This window comes from Schistosoma mansoni, chromosome 1, assembly GCF_000237925.1.
Source record: "Schistosoma mansoni strain Puerto Rico chromosome 1, complete genome".
Taxonomy (NCBI): Eukaryota; Metazoa; Platyhelminthes; class Trematoda; order Strigeidida; family Schistosomatidae; genus Schistosoma; species Schistosoma mansoni.
Window position 1 is genome coordinate 57,935,412 of NC_031495.1, and position 14,948 is coordinate 57,950,359.

The 14,948-nt window shown below is 31.4% G+C and overlaps 1 protein-coding gene across 1 annotated transcript in view; it reads right to left on the reverse strand.

Annotated features, from left to right (window-relative positions):
- Positions 1-14,948, reverse strand: part of Smp_157560 (hypothetical protein) — a gene marked incomplete at both ends in the record, with an annotated part of 42,527 nt that overhangs the window by 5,630 nt on the left and 21,949 nt on the right. The window contains 5 exons of the mRNA XM_018795000.1: positions 1,478-1,603; positions 2,893-2,982; positions 7,033-7,141; positions 8,501-8,732; positions 10,254-10,303. Of these exons, the coding sequence (XP_018649356.1) occupies positions 1,478-1,603; positions 2,893-2,982; positions 7,033-7,141; positions 8,501-8,732; positions 10,254-10,303 (607 nt within the window). The remainder of the gene's footprint in view (positions 1-1,477; positions 1,604-2,892; positions 2,983-7,032; positions 7,142-8,500; positions 8,733-10,253; positions 10,304-14,948) is intronic.

Genomic DNA, 14,948 nt, shown 5'->3' on the forward strand with positions numbered 1-14,948 from the left:
TTATCAAAAGTTATCTGATCGTGCAACTTGTAAGCAATTTGCAAACTACTTTTATTAGTACGGTTAAAACGACAGGATATTTAGAGTAAAGGTTAACCATGTACATTAAAAATATGAATACAAACTGTAGAGTTGTTTGTTTTTTTAATAAAAATGATTTAGTTAAAGGTATATGCTGACATCTATCCATTTAGATAACATGTACAACACATTATACAGTATCATATATCAGTTATGAAAATTTATTCTATAAACATAATTACTACAAAGAATATCATTAATTTGCTAAGATCTATTGAAGCTGTTCAGTAGAGATCGTATATATATATCAATAGGGAATATTTCCAACGTATGCAGGTACAAATGCGGACGCGTAACTCGTTCCGGAGTGTTTATGTCCATATGTATAAGTTAAAAAAATATCTAATGCTAATCCACTTCAAGTGCCCTTATTAGTTTAGCTATCGGAAATTTATATCTACAAATTAAACGGAAGCGTTGCATTGTATAGTTTACATAAAAGGATGACTCTAATTAAACAACTATTGAAAGTCAAGAAGCACTAGACAGCTGTCTTTTTTTAGTATGGGAGTATATTAATAGTATTCAGATATGCTATAAATTGATTAATGAAGCTATTTTCCTACATGTCGTGTAAAATCACAGTGATTAATATTGAGCTATGGAGCTGATATCCTCTGGACACTGAATACTAAAATTATAAAAAGCTTATTTAACAAGAAATTGTTAGGAAGGATTAAGTATTTAACTTAGTAAATTAGTTATATTTATTGGTTATAGTAATTTAATCTTTTGGAATTGTAAATTATGTTTATGCCTCGAGTTATTGACAAATTAGTGTCAAGTTGTAATCCGATTAATTTATTTAAAATCTGACTATTATTCAGAATAAATAAAAAGCATAAAACTAGTATGTTTAGGGATTTTATGGTTTATATCCGAAAGCTGAACTTAGTTAAAAACTGTTGACAACTAGGAAGCACTGCACAGCTGTTTAGTCCCGGTGTTGGACTCTTCGTCATGGCGCGCTCGAAACTATATCGAGGATCGGGCCCAAGATACTCACATATGCCGTGAAGCTCTTAATCGTCAGAAAATCTAGTCGATATCCAATGATTTACATTTCTATTTCCAAGTAACTCACTATACCGCGCAAACATCTTTGAACGCCATTAGTGAATGACCGCTTCACATCTGACATTGTTGAACTACACTAATCATTGCTTCTCCTAAAACTCTTTGATTATTTACCCTGATAACGAAATTCACATCTTATATTTTAAAGAATAAAATTAGTAGAATCCCGAGAATTACCTCTCGAAACTAGTCATTTAGAATTACATAATATTTCTACACTTAAGATATAAATCAGTTGGAAATTTAATAATAGTCAATATGTGATGGAAATACACAGAATGTATAACTATATAGGGGAAAGGAAGAAAAATAAGCTTACATTCAATAATTTTAGCCAATTAATTTGTGGTACAGGTTTACGCCAAAAATAACAAAAATGTCCAAATCCTGATAGAAATAGATAACTCGATACAACAAGACGAGCTGACATGAAAATTGGAGTTACCTTGTTTGTTTGAATGAAAACAAAAAGTCAAGGAAAAAAAATTAAAATTTAACGTTATTATGATGATAACCAGACGAATAAATAAATACGGTAGGAGCACAAAATATTGACAAAAGTCATTTTATTCAAAAGGAAAACTTTGATTATAAATTCTGTGATGTGTGGGCGAGAATGACAATGACTGGTTGTCTTGATGAGTCAGACATTAGATAGGATGACGGGTGTTATATGTGTTATATATATTCCCCTATCCTGTTATTGATTGACTGTTCCTTGTGTCGGATTTTGGTGTGGAAATATATTGACGTCATAGTCAGGCTAATCTCGTGTTCTTGATCTGAGTTGTGTTGAAGTCCTGTAGAATAGACACTGGGAGGGAATCTAGTGTAGATATTCGTCTAAGGTAAATTAACGTCCCACATACGTGTAAAAAGTGAAAGGACTGTTATAACAAGAAACCTTAGCGTTATAATAAGTATCCTATTGTTTATAACATTCTGTTTTTACGATTAAGAAAAAAATACATATGATTACACAGAAAGTTAACGATGAAGTTGTATTTTTCAATACACTCTTAATATTTTCATCGAAAGAAAGATCTTTTATTTGAATAGTTTGAGCACTTGAGAAAAAATTGAAAGCCAAAATTTAAACTGTGTTTTACAAGGAACAGTTTTGATGTGTTGTATGATTTTGGATATTCGTATATTCTTAGTTTTTGTACAGTGATCGGTCGAAAACAATAACAGATTGGTATGTTTTTTGTTAATGAATTCAGTAATTATGTATTGATTAGAATAGAAATTACGGGATATCGGAATTCAATGACTAGAAAAGTTAAATATGGTATGTATAGAAAGTGATTCAACTGAACTCATGTTATATATTTATGACCGATGTACATATATTTCATAAGAACTGAATTTACTGGTGTTGTGTTTTCTAAGCTAGACGATTTAACTGCAGAATGTCCATTGTCATTCTGAACATTATCATCAACGTCTAAGTTATATTGTCTACAAAGACAATGAAAGTTTCGCAATCAAACTATTTAGATCAGCGAACACAACATCGTCAAAAGAATCGAACTGAACTGTAAATCTAATCTATCATTTTATAAGCACAGCATATTTGTCTAATAATTCTCGATTTCTCTAATGATAATGTTTCCATTTTTAAAAATTTTGCTCTACTATTGTATACTCCTAAAAAAATGTATAGACTATTTAAAACGAATTTTTCGTTGATTTAAATAAACTATAATAGAAAAAGGATGTAAGTTAACTTACTCTATAAGAATCAGTAAAATGATAAATTAAAAGATATAATTGCATCCATCCTTTCCATTCACGTGTTATATCCAAATGATTAACTTGAGACTGTAGAAAAAGCAAAATGATAATATGTATCTTTCATGTGGTGATCAGCTGTCTAAAATTGGTTCTTTTTACAATTAATAAAGATTCACAATAAAATTTATCTGTAAAACTATATTACTGAATCTAAAATAACAATAGTGTATCCAGTAGTATCTAGTTCCAAGATGGCTTTTCTGAAGTTCTAATAGAAAGCTTTAGTGCATGAAGTTAGTTAACTTAGGAGTGAGGTAGTTTTGTAACAGATGGCGAATACGAATTATTGGATAACGTCATGGTTGATAGGAGATATAAAGGGTCTAAAATAAAAATTATACGATTTATGGGCATACACTGCGGAAAAAGCTCGTATGAGGATGAAACGAGTTACCGATCGTAAAAACCTGTATATAAATATATATATAAACATGGTTCTTAAATGAATAATTCGGGATAAATAACATAAATATTGGTTCGATTATATTCACTTGGAAAGTTAAACTGAAAATTTATTAACAGTCTCATTAAATAGGTGGAAGGCGTTATTCTGGTGTCCATCTGTGTAATAAGCACCTTGTTTAACAATTTTCCACTAGTGTTTTATCATTTTATTCTGTATTCAATAAAAACGTGTTGATGAAATCAAATGGGTAATTTATAATATAATTACTAACTTAGATTTTATGTGCAAAACTTTGTTATTAAGAGCCTGTTTTCTGGGTGTCAACGAGTTATTATCCGTAATCTATTCATGTTCATTATTATTCTTAGCTTGAATAAAAGCTATTTCTGAGTTTCACGTGAATACACATTATGCATTAATTTAACACTTTATTATGGGTGGGATAATGTAAAAGTCGGAGAATGATATAGGATTTAATGCGAACAAGCTACAAATAATCCATTACAACTGCTCATTTGTATTATTCTACAGAAGTGTACTGTAAGGACGTAGTATGAGAATTCGAAAACACACTATTAGATTACTTAGCAAAATGCATCTACTATATTTACTGTTATATTGATAAGAAAGGTGTAGCACATGAAAACAATATTTATACGATGCTCACAGATTTAGCTTATCAATCAAGTCCTAGTTGATTGGAATAATCTACAAGTTAATTTCTTCCAATCGCCAAATATATTTTATCATGTTTATTTTGTGTTCCTATTCTGTAAATAAGCAGTTGATATTGTTACAAAAAAAGGTCCATTCATCTGGCTAGTGATTTTTTCAATTTCTAAGTATTCAAGCGCTTGAGTCAATTATATGATCCCATGAGTAGCCATTACTCGGTCACGTTATATCATTGGATTGATCTATTGATTATAATTTTGCTCATTGACTTTATTAGTCGAAAACTTTGTTGTATTATTAATTAAAAATCTTATCCATAACAGACAAACAAGGATGCTTTATTATGCATTGTTAAATTGAACTGTGACTGAACTGAGAAAACATCTACTATTTTTAAATTCACTTAGTATTGTTCGTTTGAATCTTCCCATTGATGTTTGGGACTGCAACTGGTCATTCTATAATTCGCATATGTGCATACTGTGCGTTTTGCCTCGATATAGCCTTAATTCACAAGCACTGCTAGCCACTATCCATCTATGCTTACATCTACTATCTTTGACATGAAATTTTATAAACAGCGTTTAATTAAATTTACTTGAACATCACAAGTGTATGGAAGTATAAAATTATTTGATCCAGTAACTGATGAGTACCGCATATGATAGTTAGTACAATGATAATGAACATAATAATAATATAAAACAAAGCACATTAATCGAAATAGTTATTAATATGATATGAGTTAGAATGATATGACGATGGAGTATAAGAATTGGACGTTAAAAATATAAAACAGTAAATCAATGATGCATAATGTAGGGCTTGGCACAAATGTACATTGGTCACATATACTAAGCGTATAAATTAACAAAATGAAGTATAAATAAGTCAAGATAATACTAACAAAAGTATTATTATTATGATTGTTAGTTTAGACTGAACATTAAAAAATGTTCGGTTATTTGTTTACTCTGAAGAAGTGGCGTAGATTAAGTCACGAAACGTCAGAAACACAATTTTTTACTCAGTGAGATATGACAAAAAAGCATTTATAGCAAAAAAAAATGTTCGAAAAAACAGACAAAAAGGTTAGAGGATGAAAAGTATAAAATAATATCAAGGATTTAGAGTTAGATGTAGAATGAGTCTGCGCCACTGTAACCAACTACATATTATTAGTCAAAGTGATCAGCTATAAACTAATAGATTACTGATTGAAACCTTTCTAGATCTGTTCCTGGTAAATGAGCCAGATAGTTATGAGAGCTCTTACTCCTGAAGTGTATTTCAAAGTCAAGTATACAGGCGGGTTCTAACCACTAATTATGGTAATTTCTCTAACCCCAGTCAAGAAGTCTCTTCCTTCTGTCACGGTTCAGTTAGTGACTTCATGAACTGGCATTATATATATTCTGGGCATACTTAGAGTTCTTGCGACCTCCATCTATGCTTAACAGTAGTCTGTCAATATAGGTGGCAGCTGAAAGTTTTGTTATTCATAACACCAAAGGCATCTATGGTGAAAGACCAACAAAATTCTCATACCCTCTAACTTCAAAGACGATATTTCATATTCATAAGGTAATAAAGAGTAAACTGTAGTACAGTGTGCTTATTTTTTGACAGACAGATGGTCCACGATGACGAAAGGTGAGAGAACACTTTAAATTTATACTGAAATTCCACCAATCATCCACTAAGACTGATATGGTCATAGGACAAGTGAAATCATAGGCTTGCGCGACTATTTCAATACCCACAATTAAACTACTTATCGAATCAGACCTGAGTTGAAATGACAGTTTATAGTTGGGAAGGAGAGGATGGAAATGAATCGTAAAGGCTTTTTCATTGTAGCCCAAAGCATTCAGAAGACTTTGAATTTTATCAGCAAACCTACTAAATAGAAATATATTTTCTTAATACTGTGAACCGCCGATGGTTTCAGGATATCTCTATAATCTTAGACAAAGGTGTTATCTTTGAAAGCAAATGTGTGACAAAGTTAGATGATGAAATAGCCACCACTGGAAGTATATTTAAGGCAAAATTAGGTGTAAATGATGAATTTCGTATACAGTTAACTAAGTATTAAACGAAAAGTAACGAGAAATTATTAGATGGTGAATTAGTTCAAAGCTTTAAATATCAGACTAACGTCCTGATTGTTTTGACAGTAAACTGAATGAATGACTAGTTATCTGCTTAAAGCAATAAAAAAAGATGAGGAATTTGTAAGGGAGGTTTGAAATTGACATTTTAGTTTAAAATGTAATTGGATTTTAATAGACTGAGTTAAAAGAATACAATCATTGAAATAGTTCAACTTCGAAATACCTCATATATAAGAGGTAGGAATTTCTTCCACAGAGATGTTTATACATGGCAGTAGTGCATCCATAGAATTGAATATACTTTTAATATTTTAAGTTGGCATAATCATCATTAGTGGAATTATTTCGGTCACGACAGTATTAGCTGCTACATAGACTTGTTGGTCGGGTCGACATATTGTGATGACCCAATCACTATTTGTTGATCATTACTAATGGTTCAACAGAGGTCGCCTGAAAAAAGAATATGTCATCTGGTTTTGAGAATTACATTTGTATTTACCGATTCAGCTGTTCTTGCTTTATCGAACTTAGTCAAGGTTACTTGATCAATCTAGTCAGTAGGTAACTGATTTCTTTGTTTAAGAAAGGTTTGACCAAGTAAATAATTGAACAATAGGGAAAAGAGTAGAACTGTTGGTTAGTTAATTACCTACATTTACATATTTAACTATTCAGTTGTTATTTAATAATTAGTTCAACCCTACAGTGAATATTTCTGTATGTAAATGAAAGGCTTAGTTGAAAAAAATCATTTATCTGTGTAATGTCCTATAATCCGTCAACTATCATGTGATAAGATCGCCAATCAGAACACCGGCTTATACCCCAATTCAAAAGTTATTTATTGTTTTATGTGAATAGTGAAGAAATACTTACTCGTTTAGTTGGTCCACTAAAGAATAAACCTAACACGAAGCAATAGATAGTCGGTAGAAAAAAGCTCAAATTTGTGTAACGTTTATTGGCCTTCATGAATAATATTGTTCTACAATGTTTCAAAATAGATATCAGGATATTACTTGTCAGTAATAACGATAGTAATAGGCAAAAACATAATTTAGTTAAGTTAATGAAATGTTTAAAAATAAAAAGTCATTACTACAAATTTACGTGGATACAAATAATTAAAGGCACCTTTTAGATACGGGAGAATAAGTGTAAAAGGCTAAACTTTGTGGATTATACTCTCTTCGTATGGTGTATTTATTCAATATTTGGTTTATGGTAAATAACGTTTGACGCAATAATTGTTAACATGTGAATAAGTGTGGGGCAATAACCATCAGTACACTTAATAGAAGAATTAACTAAGTGGAAGCCATTAGTGTTATTGCCGTATTAATTTTTAATTAACTGATTCACCAATGTATGGGCCAAATTCTAAGTGTGATACAACACGGTTGCCCAAAACGGAGTAGGTATTTAGGTATTGAAAGTTCAAAGCCTTAACTATTAAGCGTAGAGCAAACTCATCGTTAGTGGACTCAATAATTTATTGGTCCGATTAGGTCATAGCAAAGAAGTTGAATTCATAATAGTGTTTACTACAAACCATATAAAATGACGAAATGTATACATTTTGTATCAAAAATTAAGTCAACAGCTGAAAACAAAATCAACATCAGCTCCTTTATGAATCACAATGACCATAAAAGAAAGTGGTGAGAATTGCCCAATGGGTTTCAAAACCAAATGAGACAACAGTTCAATATTTTTCCGTCTTCCACATCATCCCATTTATTGGCGAATTTTATCATTAAATTGACCAAATCCTTACAAAAGTAAATGTGAAAGATGGACAAAAGGTTTCAAAATCGAAATCCCCAAAATCCTTATAGGGAACCGTAGACTAATATATTGACCAAGCACCTAGTTTTAGGGAAACGGAGATAACAGTTGTACTTTGTATATCACAAAGTAAACGCAGTCGACAAACTTCAATTTCTATACTGTGATTCAACTGCCATTTCATGTGCTAACAGCAGAACGGCTGATGAAGATGTGTTGAACTAACGAGTTTTTTTTACTTTTAAGATGAAAAACAGGTCGAAAGTGAGTAAAATCTTTATAAATGACATGTTTGATTTTATATTATTCGCATTGGATTTCTGTTTAATTTATTATACATTTTCCAGTATAATACAAAACCGATACACGGGTGAACAAAAAACAAACCTTATACAGGACTATGGAATACTGACCTAAACGAGATATTTCCTTAAAGTTATCGAAAGAAATTACTGATAATAATTGGCTACAAAATGTGCGCTAACCATATAATCTAGTTGAGATAAAATAATATGTGCTTAGGAAATGTTACGGTAAATATTTCGTAAAGACTGACCTGTCACATATAAAGAAATACATCATGATAGCACCAAATTTGGACAGAGCACTAGTTAATTCATAAAATTCCACAAATAATGAACTGGTTGTATCAGTATTATTATTATTCTCATCATCATCATTATCACCATCGGGTTCACTTTCCACTGGGATATACGGTTGTGTTTCTGCCGTTTGACGAAACATTGAAAATATTCTGCGAAAATTTATCACTTGTGTACATGGTTTACCTGGGGAGGTAAAAGAACATGTGCATATATTGATACATAACACAAGAAGAACAAGAAAGTACACTTCCACATTTTTTTCGGATAATGTTGAACCGAAAAGGAAATAAAATTAACAAGGTAAGTCAGCTGATTCTAATCATGTAGATAATATGAATTTGTATTCTAGCCAGAGTAGTTAGAACAAGTGACTTTCAAGAGCTGTTATAATGCAGTAAAAGAAGTGGTCAATAGTAATACATGACTGTTAATATACAGTGGGTTAAACGTTTAAATCTCAACCAATCACCGACAAGTTTAATTGCTGATTTAACTCGTGCTTAGTATGAGGAATTAAGTGTAATAAAGTCCAAGTACATACACTTCTATAAGCAGCTAGACAGTAGATATATTTCAACATCGAAAATAAAAATTAATGAAATGAGGATAAACAAAGAAAATGATGACTTGAGGAGAGGAAGATGTAGAAAGTATAGTGGAGAATTCTATAGTCCTTCCAAACTCCATGGTCAAAACAATTGGAGACAATTTTCTGCACAAAATGCATACCATCTTTTAACGATAAAATTCAAAATTAAACTTTCTGGAACAGCCGTCAGTCGATCACTACTTTATATCTGACAACAATTAATTGATCAAAGATTGGTAATAATTATTTATTAATTTCGAATAGAGACAGAAGAAAGCACATGGGTGTAAAATCCTTTGTGCAATATCTATTTAGTATCTGAAAAATCCCAACGAAAACTTTCTTAGAAAAAAATGACGCAAAATCATTTTTATTAAAGCTAAACACCCACAATAAAAACACATTTTATTTACAAATAATAGATCGATAAGCAAAGAATAATAACAATCAGAAAAGGTTTGCCCTCAAAAGATGTATTCAAGACATTTTTACTGGAATTTCGTGTGATTTGTTCCAATAGAAGACAAAAAATTGAACATAATTGTTAATGGAGTCAATTTTGTGCCATTGTGATGTGGGTTACTTATACTACATAAGTAGTATATCGTGATGGTCCCCACTCGTCTTCTTGTTTACTACACCATAACTGATAGACTTCAAGCCTGTCAGTCGTATTATGTTTAGGATATGTTTCATATGTTGTTGGAAATCAGGAAGTAAAAGATAGTTGATTGGTCCTAGTATGAAGCACAATAACAGTAATCGAACCCTGAAGATTCAAATTTCAAGGAGAGGATTTAATCTTTAGATAGCTACTAGGTTAGGATTCATTAGTCTGTAATTTTAATTTCAATCGGTTCGCGATGATTATTCAATGGTACTAGTAATGAATATCTTTTCATTTCAAGCACAGCTGAAGCCCAACGGTCATGATCTCTCGCACGGCCTCATCTTGAAGCAAGTCAAATTAGTTTGTTGGTTTTTAAAAGGAAATGGTTTTGTAACGTGAGTTTAAAGGGTTACCGAAAAGTAAAGAAAAACATGTATACAACACAAAACTCTATTGTCATAACGTTGAAAACAAAATGAAAACGAACAATTTAGTTAGGACTCACCACGAGAAATAAATTGACTGTACAGAAAACACAGTAAAGTACTTAACAAACTAGAGCAAACATAAAAAAAGAAATATACGGTAAATAATTATATCATACTAATGCTAAGCAATATTAAGATATCTAATGACTGATTAGTTGAATTAAAGAATATACTTAAGGGTCGGTAAGTTAATTATTAACACCACTCACTACCGAACTGCGTAACGATATCGGGAATTGGTACGGACTTCTTTGAATAGGTTTAATTTCACAGAACACTTCAGTAAAGCTTAGTTTATGATAAATATCCAATTAAAGTCAATTCATGATGTAAAACTATGATCTTAAATACCTCCACAATTTCTCTATAGTAGCAACTACGAAAATTATAAGGGTACTGCAACAAACTATCGAATACTCCAATGTAATTTTGTCTTTAATTCTTAGCGGAAAAATATTATATTGTAAAGTTTAAAGACGCTTTGATGGAAATATGTTTTTTGTTCATTTATATACTTCTTCCATGATAGAAAAAAGACATCCCATGGGCTAATTCACAGACAAATTAATCAATTTTCATGTAAAAAAACTAATTGGTATATTCAAATAGTTAATTTTCAACGGAGACGATCGAGTCTAAATAATATATTTTACTTTAGAACAAGTGAATAAAAGAGGTGGGTAGAAGTATAGTATAGGGGTGAGACAAAATCGAGGGAACGACTGATGAGTTTTTATGAGAAATTCAAAGAAGAATGACTCTTATTTTATATCATGTAAATAAAACAATAGAAGTATAATTATGTAGCGCTTAGAACATCAGGAATTACATCAGGAAATTATTCTTTTGTTACCATAGAGTAAAAATGATAACGTTAAACATATTAAATGCTCCATTCTTTTTATGTAGACTGTACATAACAAGTAAACTAGCTCCCAAATGCCGTGGCACGGCCGAGAGTGAGAAGAGTCCGCTCTCCCTCTCGAAATACTCTCACATGGCCACTCGTATATAGCCACTTCCAAGGAAGTCCTACTCACTGCCTTCTCGCACCACGGGTGTTGTTTAGGAAAGTGAGAGGACGAATAGCGAATGTCCGGCGTTTCAACTGGGTTGATGGACACGGATAGTCCACCTAGGGGAGTTGGAAAACCCTGATTCCAAACCAATGGTGCACATGGGCTCCAGTATCCTGAGGGAACAAATGGCTTATGAATCAATCGTTGATCACCGGCTACCATGGGAACGCATCTCCTCACGACGTTCCACTGCCTTGTGGATCAGACCTTTAGGTCAAAGGCTCCGGGTGCGGCTCCCTAAGAAAACCACCTGCTTCAATTTGGGCACCTGGGCAGTATCACAGTCCTCACACAAATCAAATGAGATTTGTTTGGCGCATATATATCTGGTGCCCCCTTGTGCCAATATTTATGTGTTTAAATAAATAAATAAAAATAAACCTAACACTGAACTCCAACTAGTAACAACTAGAGATTAATAAAAAGTTCCTTGAATCTATGAAAGGGTTCAAGGATGTAGATGTTCTACAGCCATCTTGATGAATTTATGAGTCATTTATTCTATTTAAAGAAAAATAAACCTGTAGCAGACCTCAATAGATTCATTAACGATGCAAAATCTTTATTATTTTTCTCAAGCTGTTGACTTACAATAAATGCTCACCGATCGGTTAATAGTGGGCTAATATTTGTAACGGTTAGTTATTTTAAGAATCACTAAAGCTCATCCCTATGCTGTACTTTTACCAAATGTACAATAAGTGCGTCTGTGAATTAGAATATTAGGTTAATAATAATAATAAAAATAATGAACTCGGATTGGTTATACAAACAGAATTATAAGATGATAACAATCCTTTTAAAGAGTAACCACTGATTATTGAAAGCCAGTAAGTCAAGCAACAGGCACTTAATCAAAAATTTATGATCAAAGGGTTATGAAATGAAGTTCAAACCTTTCTACGGAGAAAGTACTAGTTCATAACTGTTGAAATACTTTTGGAAATCTATCATTCCAAAGTGTATATGACATTGTGCTTACGTTGCTTTCTTAATGTATTTATGTTCATCTTATGCTGCTTATCAAATACAACTGTATTCACAAAACCGATATCGATTGAGGCGTATTCTAATATAGCAATATAATACTTTGGAATGTTACTGTTTCCGATTATGCATTTCGCTTGATTTTGATTACTAAAGTCTTTGCGACAAATATTCAATGAGAACAATTTATACATCGTCTCTTTTCAAATAATGTAACCTTATTTTTTTCATTTAGTTGCACTAACCTGATCATTCCTATAAATTTATTTGCGCTTTGTAATCAATTTAATAAATATGGATGTGTTCCGTATATTCCGGATCAATGTAAGTGTTTAAAGGTTGTATGATCTGTTATGTATACGAAAAGACTGAAATAATTATGATTTTCGTAGACTACATCACCAGAAAGCAATAGGAAAAACAGTCCAGCGCTTCTTGGTTTTTAATGATGGTTCAACTAAGATCAATCCAAAATATGACTTACGAAAATTCAACAAACTCTACATACCTACTGTAATAATTATGATTTGCTTCATAGTTTGATGACACGAATATTTTTATCAACTGAAAATGAATATTCATCATGAATCCAAAATAAATTGAGGATCGATGGGAAAACAAGGGGGTAGTAAATAATTGTTAAGATATTATCGACCTGAAACCTTTATGTTATGTGACGAACATTATAACATCTTAGATAAGAAGTTGAAACCATATGGTTACATCATGTTACCTACGGTCAATTCATAATAAAGTGAAAGAGTAAGAAAAATAGTCACTCTACCAGTTATTTGAATTGATTCAGTCTTCCTGTTTCTAATTATCTGTTAATTTTTTATATGCATATGTTTGTATCTTGCTAGCTTGTGCTTTGTAAATCTTTCTTTACCGTTTCTTAATATATAGTGTAGGAAAATTACTCTTGAGTTTTTTATCAATACATTACAGAAGCTTGTGACGTTTATTAGTTAAGAGCTTCTATACATAGGAAGTTGGGTTGGTAAAAAAACAGGAAAATGTCAGCTGTATAATTATTTAAAATCAAGAAGCACTGGACTGTTGTTTCACTGACTTTCAGGACTCCTCAGTAGTGAGCCCCAGGAACCTGGTCAAAGATCACAGCCGTGGCCTTTAAGTCATATGTTCAGGAAGTTACCTATTCGTTTCCGAGTTGTGCCTCAATAGTTCGTAATTCGACATTCGATTACTTCATGATACAGCATGACGATCACTCAATATTAATGACTGAGCTGTCAATATTTACATTACTGTCTACTGAATAATCAGAATATATTAGTGGTATGATTGTCAACTAATTTCATGAACAGTTTACGAATGCTTGTTGTAATAGATTACACAACTAGTTAACATAAACCAAGAATGTAACAGTAAGTTATTCCAAACTAATACTCATCTACACATTTGCAGTTTATTTAACGCTTCACTTCCATAAATCCGTAACAAACAGTTCATAAAACACTCATACACTTATTGATTAGATACAACGGGAAAACAATATATTCATTCAATTAATTATCTTTTAACGTCAAAATGTAGTGGACGCTGCTCACAAGGATGTTTATAAGCAGTGTGTAGCTGAACGTAGTGTCAAAGTTGCAACATTTGTGAAGAGTTTCAGTACATCGAAAGCGCGCAGTTGGCAGAATACTTGGAGACTAGACACGAAGACAATTCATATGGAAGAAAACACTAAAAGATGAAAATGAACGATTGAAGTCTACATATATACATATGTATTATGTAAATACTTTGTAACTACTCACAAGAAAATTCACTCATTCTGTCTATTATCGTGTTTTACAAAAGTAACAAGTAGTCTTCGGAAAAAAAAGATGACTGAAACAATTACACAATAAGTTTACTTACATAACCTTTAAAAACCATATAATACACAAAACGTTCCATCTCAAGATTGAACTAAAGGTAAGATACAATAAGTTCAATGATACTAGTTCATTATAATTTATTGTAATAAAAATGATTAGGACTAGTAACTATTGTTAAAAAGTAACCTGAATATAGATTTTAATTGTTATATTTTTATTTGTATATTGATTAACTACAACACGAGCAGTCACATATATATATATGTATATATATATTCAAAATGTCAAGGGAGCCTAGCAACCAATCATAAGTTTATATTATAAAAAAACTAAACATACAACAGTAATAACGACAACGATAATGATAATAATAATGGCACAATATAAATATGGTGGTGTTTTAATCACTTGTTTTTTAATTTAAAGCTACTAGAGGAAAGCAAATAAATTGAATTTTTTTTTGCTTAAAGAAAATAAAGATGTTAGAGAAGAAAATTTATTTATTTTTTCTAACAAAGTTTAAGGTTTATTCTGTGGATGACAAGAGTTTGTATTGTTTAAAAAGTTGAATAAAAAAAGGAGTAAGATATATACGCTATAACAGGCACTTTAAATACGTATACAAGAATATATTTCGGTATAGTTTAACAAAGGTAAGAGAAAAGCGGTTAGGTGTTCTATTCTTGAACATTTAATCAGCACAAATGAATATGTTAACTTCAAGGTTATTTACAGAATTCATTCAAATTTACCAAGAATTCTTTATATTCAACTCGTTAAAATAGTAGAAGCTCCTTTT